At 39.8% G+C, this 12,321-nt stretch overlaps 1 protein-coding gene across 1 annotated transcript; it reads left to right on the top strand.

Annotated features, from left to right (window-relative positions):
* LOC135465473 (glycine-N-acyltransferase-like protein 3) lies at nt 1-12,291 on the top strand. Its single transcript, XM_064742714.1, has 6 exons — nt 1-158; nt 2,482-2,626; nt 3,857-3,973; nt 8,446-8,557; nt 11,075-11,201; nt 11,782-12,291. Exons 1-6 carry the CDS (start codon nt 1-3, stop codon nt 12,239-12,241), a joined length of 1,119 nt encoding a protein of 372 aa, XP_064598784.1. The 3' UTR covers nt 12,242-12,291.
* Nucleotides 12,292-12,321: the final 30 nt, after the last annotated feature.

The following is a 12,321-nucleotide window of genomic DNA, read 5'->3' as shown; positions in this document are numbered from 1 at the left end:
ATGGGACGAGTCGTCCGAGGCAGAACAGTGGGAGGAAGTCCTCTGAGACAGAAAACTGGGAAGGGATCGTCCGAGACAGAACTGGAAGGAAGTCGTCCGAGACAGAAAACTGTGAGTGGATCATCCAAGACATGGAAATGTCACCGACAGGAGGAAGCGTGAGAGGGTTACCTTGCTGAGTCAGCACACTGAAATGAAAGACAGCAGATAAAAGTAGTGGACTTTGGCGATGAAGGCCCAAGAGATAAATATAGTTTTCTCGGAAAGTGGACATGCCCGAAGAATATTTCTTCCACTGCTTGAACTGTTGATACAGCAGGGCTACGTTATCATTTATAAGGAACTCCGGCGACCCTGTTTCAATAGCCTAGCTGAAGATGCGGATGAACGGTTGGGGTTAGTATATGGGGTTAGTATAATAGGGTTAGTACAACTAGATTCATGCTCAATTTTGAAACAAATGGACATAAATCAAAGGACCACAGAAGCTGATCTAGGCATTCGACTGTTGCTGGATTTTATGGTTCATTTCTACTGCGGTGACTTCTAAGCGGACCGCCGACGTCACAGAAAGCACCTCGGCTTGAACACGGCGTTTCAATAATTTTACTGTATTGTATGAAAGAAAGCAGAAAAAAGAACATCCCTTGAATGAGCAAAATTTAAATTCTACAGTTCTAGTAAATTCATAGAAAAAGTTATATCATAAGATTTTAAATTAATTTTAAGCGTTGTACGGTGGGACACCCTTCCCATAAACCTTCAGCTTCCGTAATGAATTTTGCCCTGACTGATATTTGCTATATAAAAACGGCTGACTAAACGAATGAGCGACCAAAAAAAAAATGTATTAGGGGAGACGAGTGCGGTTTTGGGCCGAAACGGTATGTTACTGTCTGACATAATTTGTGACACCATCGCTGAATATTACACGGCTTGTTAATCAACTGATTTTACGTCTGTGGTGGCCCATAAGTGATGCAGACCTGCTCCACAACACTGTGTGAAATGGTCATTCGGCTACATGCAACTCAAACGTTGTAAACGATCACAAAATGCTGTCTTATGCAGTAGTTCTGTGTAGGCTACGTCACAGCTTAGGCTGCTCAACCTGATAGCAACGTGTTTGATTGGATAAACTTATCAAGATGGCTGCCTCGACTCACACCAGGACATGTTGTGCAGCATTGTCATTTTGTGCTGCATTTTATTAGGTGAAATCTGATTAACATAATGATGACTATAAGCGAATTAAAATGATTTTTTTTCCACTGATAATTCTTCAGCTGATCTCAACCCAATATCAGTGCTAAAAGTGCATTTCTATTTTCAGAAATATCATTAGTCTTATTAATTTTTTTCCTTTCGAGACTCGTGTAGTTCAATCATGTTCAAACGTATTTGATACCTATAATATTAAGGAGTTTACCCTTTTGTTTTTGTTCAATATGGCATATGAAACGTATATAAACCAAACAGAATTTTAACAGGATTATGCTCTGTGACACGATTAAGGGTAACATTTACCATGATTAGGTAATATTTTACCATGATTAGGTTCTGTTACACGGTTAGGCGTAACATTTTACCGTGATTAGGCTCTATTATACGACTAGGCGTAACATTTTACAATTATTAGGCTATGTTATGTGATTAGTCCGAAAGACACGAATAGGCGATATTTATATCCTCCAACCATTCTTGCAAACCGTTCATTTCTTGACCTCTATAAGTTGTACTTCAGTTGTATCTGCATGCAGCTGAACATGCGTATATCGTATATACATAGACTATACATAGACATGGCCGTTTTCAGACCGAATCCTGAAACTCTATGCCTGCCACTTTGGACATAATAAAGTTCTTAAGGTATCCTATCAGAGTTCGCATGAAGAAAAAAATGCAACGTGGAATTACTTGTAGGTTAAACTGGGTCAGCGTAACCGTTTAAATCTCTATGCTAGCTAACTGTTCTGTGAACGATTTAACCTCACTCAACTCTGGGTTAAGATCAAATTTGAATTTATCCATACGAAAAATTGCTTCTCTTATTCAAGTATTTGTTTGTAAAGAATTTTAATATAAATATATCAGTCAACCACAGGTGCATACAAGCCTGTCTGATGCACAGCGACCAGGCATATGTATTTATTTGATTGGTGTTTTACGCCGTACTCAAGAATATTTCACTTATACGACGGCGGCCAGCATTATAGTGGAAGGAAACCAGGCAGGGCCTGGAGGAAACTCACGACTACCCGGAGGCTGCTGCAAGGCCTTCCCACATACAGCCGGAGAGGAAGCAGATATGGGCATTGGCGAGAGGCCCCTGGGCTATTACGCTGCGCCAGCATGCTAACCAACCGAGCCACGGAAGGCCGTCTACCAGGTATATCGTGCGTGTACTGAATACATAGGTTGCACTGAATGACCTAGTTCATCATATTGTTCTACATATTGTCCTATATTTCGTAATTAAAGCCCGCTAGTTAAACGTGCTAATACATATGCGGCACTTCTGCAGAGCGCCAGCCAGCCACGGTTTGATATGCCCCTTCAAGTACACGGCGATGAACTGTCTATCCTTGTGGATAAACTCGAGCAGTATTTACCAGAAGCTATAAGGGTAAGTACATTGAAATATTTCGGAACGTGTTTGATCTGTGCATGCATAGGACGTGAAGTGAATGTGTCAATTTAAGCCACGGTGTTCAGGCCACCAGCAAAAGATGTGATCTATACACCCAAGCATTCCAGCAGAAGATATGTTCTTTTGGACTGTTATGTAATATAGATGATGATGTCTACCTCCCCCAGGGCCATGCCGTCACTGTAAGACCGATTCAAGGACGAGCTGACATTTAGGCTTTCGGAGTTATTTCCCCTTACCCGCTCTCAGACAGGAAGAAAGCATTTGGTTCTCCACAAATTATGAAAGACGCTATTAAGTGTTCTGATCAAACAACACGAAAAATCACTCCGAGCTTCAATAATTATTATGATAAGTATATTTGGTTACAGAATTTTCCATATTATCTTGACAAAAGTTTTCATAAAATACTGTTTTACCTGGCTTGCTAGTGAGGGTATTTATGGATCAGCAAATCCGTCCCATTTTGGACTTAACACAAATGTCGTAATATACACTGGTACTCGTTTCTTCCGGGGTCTATCCCGTTTCCTTAACTTATCAACCTCACCGTTGTCCTGTAGTGAAGTTATTTGTTTCCGAATGCTGGGCCCCTTTGCACAAAGGGATCGTAAGCCTAAGTTGATTGTAAATCACAAAGACCGCGATCGTAGATCTAATTTACAATCGACACATTCATGCGCAAAGGGATTGTAAGCTACGATAGCTGGACTTAGGCCTACAATCACAGATTACAGTTGGGGCCACCATGTTGTAAATATTTTACGTAAAGTTAAATTGTTGTAATTAACGTTAAGTACAAATGATTACCTTAGGTAGACTGTTGGTGTGATATTTTCGGCTTTGCAAAGATGTGCAATTTAATTGTCTCAAAAAGATGTTACGAAAACATTTCCATATGTTGTTGTTAATTGCTGAATCATAATGATGTTGAACTCTTTCGAAAATGAAGGGCAGAAAAGCTACTGACTGGCACGTTGTCCATAGGCTATCTTAATGTACGAGTCATATTTGACCTACGATCGCGGTTGTAACTTCCAAAATTGACAATTGCCTTCGTACAAACGACGCAACTTATTTTTACAATAAATTGTAAGCTCAGTGACAGGGCCTACAGTCGATTGTAGCTACATTGTCTTTGTGCAAGATTGACCAGGCCTTGAATGTGGCTGATTGTGGATTTCCATGGTTCTTGACATGTCACAGGTACAGTCAAACATCCGTAGTGTCCTGGGTGGTTGGTGTGACGGACAGAAAATCTGGGTGGATGACTGGCCGGAAGTCCGGGCTGTGGTCTGCGTGGTGGATAGTCATAATGCCAAGGTACATTCGCTTTGAATCAGAATTTTTAAATTCCTTATTACATGTCTTCCAATAAAGTGCAGGATCTCAAGAACACACAGAAGAATTTTTTTAGGGTATCCATGTGAAGACTTACAAAAGATTTACAGCATACAGAGTACCACCAGAGCATTATGGGCAGTGTGATAGTTTGCAAATGGCCAGACGCAACCGGTGAAATATGTCCTCTTATCAATTTCCCTCCGGTAGGGTTTTATTCTAACTATGCATGTATATAGGTTCAAACTGCACGTTCCATAGCACCATGGCCTGTGCAGAATTAGGTAAAAAATGTAGTAAAGTTAATTGCAGTTTATGAGACGTCACCGGTCTAGAATGATTTAAAATCCTGTGATGGCATAATATTAAATAAATAATAACATGAAAACAATTCAAGGGGCCTAAGTCTCGAGGATGCTATAATTATATTCAAATTCTTTCAAAAAGTTGCCTATATTCAGTTTTCTGTAAAATCAGTCATTCTCGCTACCAAGTCAGTGACACGTAACAACACAAGCTTTACACATGGATATGTTGGAAGTCCATATTCTTGTAAAGAAAATCAAATTGGAACACTTTTTCTAATTTATAACATTAAACTGCATAAGCTCAGTTTATACGCCTAGAACGCATTGCCACGCGTGACGTCAAGGAAGATTATTCGACAAGATACAATTTGTTTTAATACAAACCTTTGATACGCATGGAGACCTTAGCGTAAATCGATTCATGACATTATTTCACACAGCGAATTCCATATTATCTCCCAACATTGCAATCGATTACATCCACTATTCTTTCTCTCTGTTAATATTCTTTCATCTTCATTGAGTGGCCAAAATGATGTTTTCATAAAATATAGAACATTCAGCCAATTAAAGCCACAATATGCCTGGTGGCTTAAAATGAATTCATTGTAGCTAAAATAGTGGCGTTCAATTATCAACCATATGCAATGTTATATGTAACAACCCTTTGGAGTTTTTCTTTAAGCTTGTATCCACTCAGTGTAACTTACCAATCTCTAGAGGCGCCATGGGCTGGCTGGTTTTACGTCACAGTCCTGACACATTCATATATACCTCTCGAAGCACCGTAGCTCTTGCTTTATTGATGAATAAATAATTCAAGTTCTTCGTTGCGCGGCAAAAAATATATATAAATATATATACGATTTATAAAAGTCAATCCCCCCCCCCACCACCACCACCACTTCCCGTGCCCAAGGGGGTGAGCAATGACCCAGGAGCCTCGAACCAATGCGGTCGCTGTGAGATTGAGGCTAGCTCATGCTGATTTTCTCTCCGACCGTACGTGAAAAGGTCTGCTAGAAACGTGCGGATGATTGGGGGGTTTCCTATGGCTCTGCCTGGTTTCCTCCCACATCAGTACTGGCAGCCGTTGTACAAGTCAAATATTCTTGAGTACGGCGTAAAACACCAATCAAATAAATAAATATAAAAGTTGACTTTGTATTCGCACCAATTTTATAGTGCTTTCAGAAACCTTGTTTGCCCACTTCCCCAAATAGTCACTCTCTTTGCAGCCGGACTGTCTTGTACTACAGTAAAACTTGCCAACACCAACACTAACCGACGTCTTGTCAGTACCAACCGTGCCGCTTGGCCTGCTTTTGTCTCCATTTACAACCCATGCTGTTTTTATTGAACAAACCGACACTTGTCTATTGTGAATACCGATCGCGATTTCCAGTCTCCATTGTATCTAATACATGTTAAACCACGTCATGTGATCCGACACAGCACGCTGCTGTCCCACTCCCGCCGATACCTTTGTCACCGCTAGGGGAGGTTTCTCTAATTAATGAAGACGTTTTCGTACATTTCATTTTGATCGATACACTTCTCTTAGTGTTAATCGTTAACTGATATGACACTGAGCGATTAAGGATTTCAAATAAAGTAGTATTGCCGCTTTCTGTCAATTTGCTTTCCATATTTGGTTGAATGAACAATAGCAGATCGACGTAATAAAAACAAGACGTTTTGTGGAAATGTGCCTCTGACAAAGTTCATTCACTTTTACTAGACTTTCCTGAAACCGACATGAAACGTTAAAATACGAGTTCAGCTTTGTACGAACTGCGAACTTAACTTGAAACAACAACCGTTTTTTTAGAAAATAAAATGTCAAAGTGAAAAATCAATATAACGTGAGTAACTTGGAGCTATTGGCAATTAAAATGAGTTATCTCTCGAATCAATATTTTGACCTCAGTAAAACACCTGACTGACTAAAAGCATGTAAATGGTCAGCTCTATTTTCTCAGCTATATTTATTTATTTATTTGATTGGTGTTTCACGCCGTACTGAAGAATATTTCACTTATATGACGGCGGCCAGCATAATGGTGGGAGGAAACCGGGCACAGCCCGGGGGTAACCCACGACCATCCGCAGGTTGTGAGAGACTTTACCACGTAAGGCCGGAGAGGAAGCCAGCATGAGCTGGACTTGAACTCACAGCGACCGCATTGGTGGGAGACTCACGCTAACCAACTGAGCCACAGAGGCCCCTTCTCAGCTATACCATCATTACCTAATGTGGTGGTTCTTTGTGGCATGGCATCATAGCGGCATGTCAGTGAGTTAGGATAAAAATAATAATAATAATAATAATAATAATAATAATAAAAGACTAACATGAAAATTAAAAAAAAATGTAACATCCTGTACATACATGCATAATGCTGTTTGCATATACTTAAACGTTAGGAAGAAATATCACCGGAAATACCGTGATATACTACATACAGGTCCTTATAAATAATGGTGATGCATGACTACAATATAACACAATGTCACATCGAATGTGTCTACCAGTTACTGACAGAACCTGGCAGGGATGTCTCGGTAGGCCATTCCAATGGTTTAACCTTAATCTTGATGATCATGTATTCTGCAGATGTCACATGCAAGGAAAGTCAAACGTCATGTTACTTTAACTATTTAACACACATTGATCTCTAGTAGACTGACAGTAATCATTGTTAATGGCAACCACAACAAACAATAAAGTCATTTACAGTTTTCTTATTTCTATCTTATATATGTACTCACAAGTCAAGAGAGGTAACATATACAGTGCAAAAATTTTAGACAAAAGTTGCCATGGTGTCTAACCCCATCCGGTCTGTACTACTAACTCAGTACAGTGTTTAACTCTTAAAAGAACTATTAACACTGTTCCATTGTCTCAGAACTAAATTACGTACAGGGTGAGACAGCGTTTCATTGTCGATTTGAAGCTGCAAAATGTGGTATCGTCTACCGTGAGCGAATCTTACCACTAACTGCGGCCATGTGCGTTCGTACACGATCGATCAGCTGTTCGAGTACACATAAACATTACATAACTGCTCAAAGTACACACGCCAAAACTATTGTTGTTCATCCTACCAAGCCTAGTGAAAATGTATGACATGATTCGTACTCACTCACATGTTGATCTTTGTATAAGCTTTCACACGTTCCATAATTTGTTGCGCACTCTCACCTCGTCAAACTGATGGCTGGAAAATGGCGGCCACTCAGCAAGTTAACATTTCAATCACGGGTACAGCTGAACCAAAGTTGTCTCACAGAAAGTAGATCGCAGAAAAATTTTGTTATAAAGTTTACCATCTTCCATTAGTTTCTTGAAAGCAACTTTCCGTGCAAAACGGTATTAATCCGGACAATTTTAAGCAAAAGAGCGGTGTTGGCTGCATCCACAGGGTTATGACTCAGAACGAATTCCAATCTGCAGAACTGCAGTGAAATAAAAAATAGATAAATCAGTTAAAACAAAATATATATGTTTACCAGTTATTTACAGCCCTTTCTTTCAATACATTCAATATATGCGATGCGCTTTGCATTGTAACGACATAATTTTGTGCGTGTGTTGTGTTCTTGTCTTTTGATATGGACGTAAACCTCAAGCAAATCATTGTTATTGGCACCCTTAGTATTAGTAGCAGAGAATACTGAAAAGGACAGAGGTATTAGCGCGCCAGCACAGCAGAATGACCCAGCAGCCTCTCACCAATGCAGTCGTTGTGAGTACAAGACCAACTCATACTGGCTTCATATGCGGCCACCAACCTGCTGATGGTCGTGGATTTCCCCTGGATTCTTCCCTGTTTCCTTCCACCATAATGCTGGCCGTCGTCGTAGAATGAAATATTCTTGAATATGGCATAAAACACCGATCAAATAGATAAATAGTGTACAGAATACTGAACTGTCATCGTTAATACTGTGTCTTATGGCAAGGGCATGGGTCTGAAGCAGAGCATTATTAGTCGGACTGAATTATTAATACTGTGAAATGGCTTAAAGATGGACAATATGACTGGATAACGATCCTGCAAATGATCACGTCTATGTATACTCACAGTTCGATGAGTTTACACCAGATGCCATTAGAATGCTGTTTTTTCGTTGTTACAGTTCGGTTACTGGAGAAACCGTCTTGAGATATATTGTTGCGACTTTGACGCTTTGGAGTCCGTTCTGAGTCATGACCCTGTGCTTGACTGGAAAACAGAGTTCTTGGTAGCAGGTAAATTGTATTTATTACCATTTTTTGTAACAGTCGCATACCGTACAATTATTTCCGCTGTCCAAGTTTCTTTTTCGTTTCCATTTTATTGACATGCTTGTTTGAGTATTTGACTTAGTTTTGCATTCAACATTATTCGGACTCAAAGCATAACGATATCATGACCACGTGTCTATGTGTCGGAGTCCGGTACCAATGCGGACAGACATCACGCCCGAGACACCAGACTAAACGTTTTACCCTGAGAAAACACTTTGATCAGATCGGTCATCTGTGCATGAGCTTGTGCTATGCATCAGTGCACGAAGCTAAGCGGTGCCCAGATTATTAATTGCTAACTCCTTTGACATGACGCATGTCGAGCGCGAACTTATGTCTCCGCTATGTGGACACTCTAATCCTCAACCGTCTCAGCACGTCGACTGGTACGTTACTGACTGTAAGTATTAAGGTCATCCTTGTTTTTTAAATTAGGTGCCATTAAATGCGCTCATAAAAGTTCCGACGAAAAGGAATCAGTTTGTCCTATGGAGCTTATCGTCGATTATACACTTAGTGTACTTGGTATCGTGAATGAGGATAAAAAAAATCGCGAAATGTGTAAAGGAAAGACAACCAAAAGATGAATCCACGATCATGAGACACGCCTCTGAAAATTGTGTTAGTAGACAGCAATGACATTTGTCGAATGTCGAATGCGTCACAGAACCTTTCTTATGTTTACGTTGTTCACAAAGGTGTACTGTATAATGGATATTTGTACAGAGCTCTTCTGGAAGTTGATATCATTTGATACAGTCTTGAGTTGTATGTCCGATGATGTTGATGTCATTTCCTATGATTCTGAATTTTGTAGATGCCTTATCATTTTTAATTACGCGCATACCATGACTGGTAGTTCAATGTATTTACCGAGACAGTCTGCTTTAGCCAAACCCTTAAGTGTAGTTTTTGAGCGCTTGAAAGGGTAAAACATTTTGTAAATATGAAACCCACTTGGTACCGTCACTATGAGACAATCGGCAGTTGTTGGAGCCTTAAGCCAAATTCTACTATTCTCACTGTGCTGCAAGTTTTGGTTTGCTGATTCTGATGGTGGCCTGACCGGAGAATCCCCTGAATGGTTTTATTACACGCGCTATTTGTTGATTATTAAAAGTCATGGCGCTTTATGCATGTCGCGATGAGTCAGAATAGATAGGAAAGATCACATGACACCACGCCTAGTTTGAGATGATCTGACACAGCTACAGCAGAGACGGGTTGCTGAACATTTGTAGATGTATCCTCTGCCAAGTCAGGACATTGTCGACACATTTATGGCTTCTACTGAAATTGGCTTAATCCGGAAGATCTTCAGTCTATCCTAAAGTAGTCCGCTCCAACCCACACTTCCGTGTAGAAGTTTGCCCCCGCATGAGATGTGGAATGGGGAAATATAGAGCCAAGATAAACTACGTGTCCTTTTTTTCTTCCCTGGAAATTTTGTTTTATAACATCGAGATGTGTCTTTTTTTCTGATCCCAAAGAAAATCATTCTGCAATCTTAACACAATCATCTTGGCCTAAAATTACTGCATATTAACTATATATAAACTATATTTTTGAAACTACAGGCTCTGATATCAAGCAGTGACACCACTCAAGGATATATCAAAGTCGCCATAGCAAAATGTTAATGTTAAACGACGAAAGATCAATTTAACAGAGAAAATGTGATTTTATGTTTCTACATTGATAGGCGGTTTGAAAAACTTTCATTTCGTCTCTTCGATTTCAAGAAATCTGGAGAAGTGGCTGTATTTTTTAATATTCACTGTCTTGTATAAAGAGATAACGGCGCTTACAGAAAGGTCTTTTAATTATCTGTCTTTTTTTTCTGTGCGTAAACAAATAAACACCACATCGGGTGATAAACGACAGAGCCAATTAGTTACATATGTTGCCATCGTACACTAATTTTATTGATAACCTGAATCCTTCGGCCACGGAAACCCCCGTGTTATCCTTACTGAATCCAGAAGAGATTTAACAAGGAAACATATTAGCTTAACTCAGCTGCTTTATATCTAAAATGAACCGGCCCCGATAGCACGGTAGATCCAGAGTCAATCCCGGGTCGTGTCACACGTAGGACCTTAAAGAGGAAGTTGTAACTTCCTCTCTTGGCGTTCAGCATGAAGGGATAGGGCAAAGACTGGTTGACTCCTATTAGTACAGTGTCTTAGGCGGGCAGCTTACTTACCTTCGGTGAGGCGTCTCAGTGAAGCAGCACTAGATAAAATAGGGGTGGAAATCTGTCCTGCAACAAGGAGTCACATTACATGCACTCTAACGATTCCTTCATCGTCATAGATGTAGTCGTCGTCATATGACTGAAAAATTGTCAAGTGCAACGTTAAACCCTAAGCACTCACTCATCATACGTGTACACTTTAATTTGTCCGAAACTTTTGACTCGAGTGTAAACCATTTATCTATACTTATTGAATGTCGATTCTTTTTTATTACTTCCAGGTGTATCGAAAGAATGTATGAAGACAGTAGCTAAAGTAGTAAGGAAGAAGCATGTTGGAACTGTGGTACCTTTCGATACTGAGCTGTATATATATTACTTACCGAAATCAACACGTGATACCTTAATGTGAGTTGGAATTCTATCTACCCCTGCCAATATGGTTTGTAATTCTGTGTATGATTTGTAATGTATTTTACATTATTGTACATGACTTGCTCACCATTGTTTAGTTTTATTCCTTCATTCATTATTATATTTATTCATTCATTTATTTCATTGGGGTTTTACGCTGAATTCAACAATATTGTCACTTATATGACAGCAGGTAGCCTTATGGTGGGAAGAAACAGAACAAAGCCATGGTAAAACCCTTTCAACTTTTCAGGTCTATCCTTATATTAATTTGCATATTGTAAGCTTAATTTGCATAAATATCAGCGATCTTGTCATCGTTATATCAACGGGCTTGTTAAAAGGATATCCATGGAGTTTCGCACCTTCTTTTGTTTTTTGGCTTTTTAAAAATTAATAATCACATTGATTTGAACATTAATAAGCTGAATTTGGATAGCTATTCCATGCGTAATATCCTTGACCCTCCAAAGGAACTCAGTCATGCCTGTTTATTTTCTGTCATTTACACCTACTTGGAACATGCAGGTTTCAGGATGGCTGCAGTTCCACTGCTATATTTTTTTCTTCACAGTGGCATCCCAGATAGGCCATTGCCATCAGACTACCGTGTGGGTACCGTGGATTCCTGTCTTTCCACTTCCCTAAGCCAAATCTGGGAGCCTGATGGCGGGCCTCTGTGTGAGCGATACATCCGGGCACTCATCAACAATATGCCGTCAGTTGCAGTTTACACAGCCGATGGTATTCCGATAGCTTACTGCCTGCTGTATTATTACTGGGCACTCGCTCTCCTATATGTGCAGCCGGAATACCGCGGAAAAGGCCTCGGAAAGCTAGTAACAACAGAAATGATCAAGAAAATTGAACAGAAAGCCCCGAAACAGACACCGTATCTTGTCGTCGCCACCAACAACGAACGAGCTCTAGCAATGTACGAGAAGCTTGGTTTCCGGCGTGTTAATAAATTACTGTATTGGTTCTTATTCAAACCAATATCATCAGAAAGCTCATGCTTGAATTTTAGGGTTTAAAAACATCCCATTAGACATGTTAAGTATTAGATCAACAATTTTAATTTCATATCCCCAAAACGTCGAATTTACCTTTTGTA

Source organism: Liolophura sinensis, chromosome 5 (genome assembly GCF_032854445.1).
Source record: "Liolophura sinensis isolate JHLJ2023 chromosome 5, CUHK_Ljap_v2, whole genome shotgun sequence".
Classification (NCBI taxonomy): Eukaryota; Metazoa; Mollusca; class Polyplacophora; order Chitonida; family Chitonidae; genus Liolophura; species Liolophura sinensis.
Note: the sequence above shows the minus strand (reverse complement) of the source record. Positions and strands in the feature narration are given on the sequence as shown.

Coding starts and splice junctions, on each gene's coding strand:
- LOC135465473 (XM_064742714.1), top strand. CDS start 1: ATGGGACGAGTCGTCCGAGGCAGAACAGTGGGAGGAAGTCCTCTGAGA. Junction 159..2,481: donor TGTCACCGACAGGAGGAAGC/GTGAGAGGGTTA, acceptor TCGTAATTAAAG/CCCGCTAGTTAAACGTGCTA. Junction 2,627..3,856: donor ATTTACCAGAAGCTATAAGG/GTAAGTACATTG, acceptor GACATGTCACAG/GTACAGTCAAACATCCGTAG.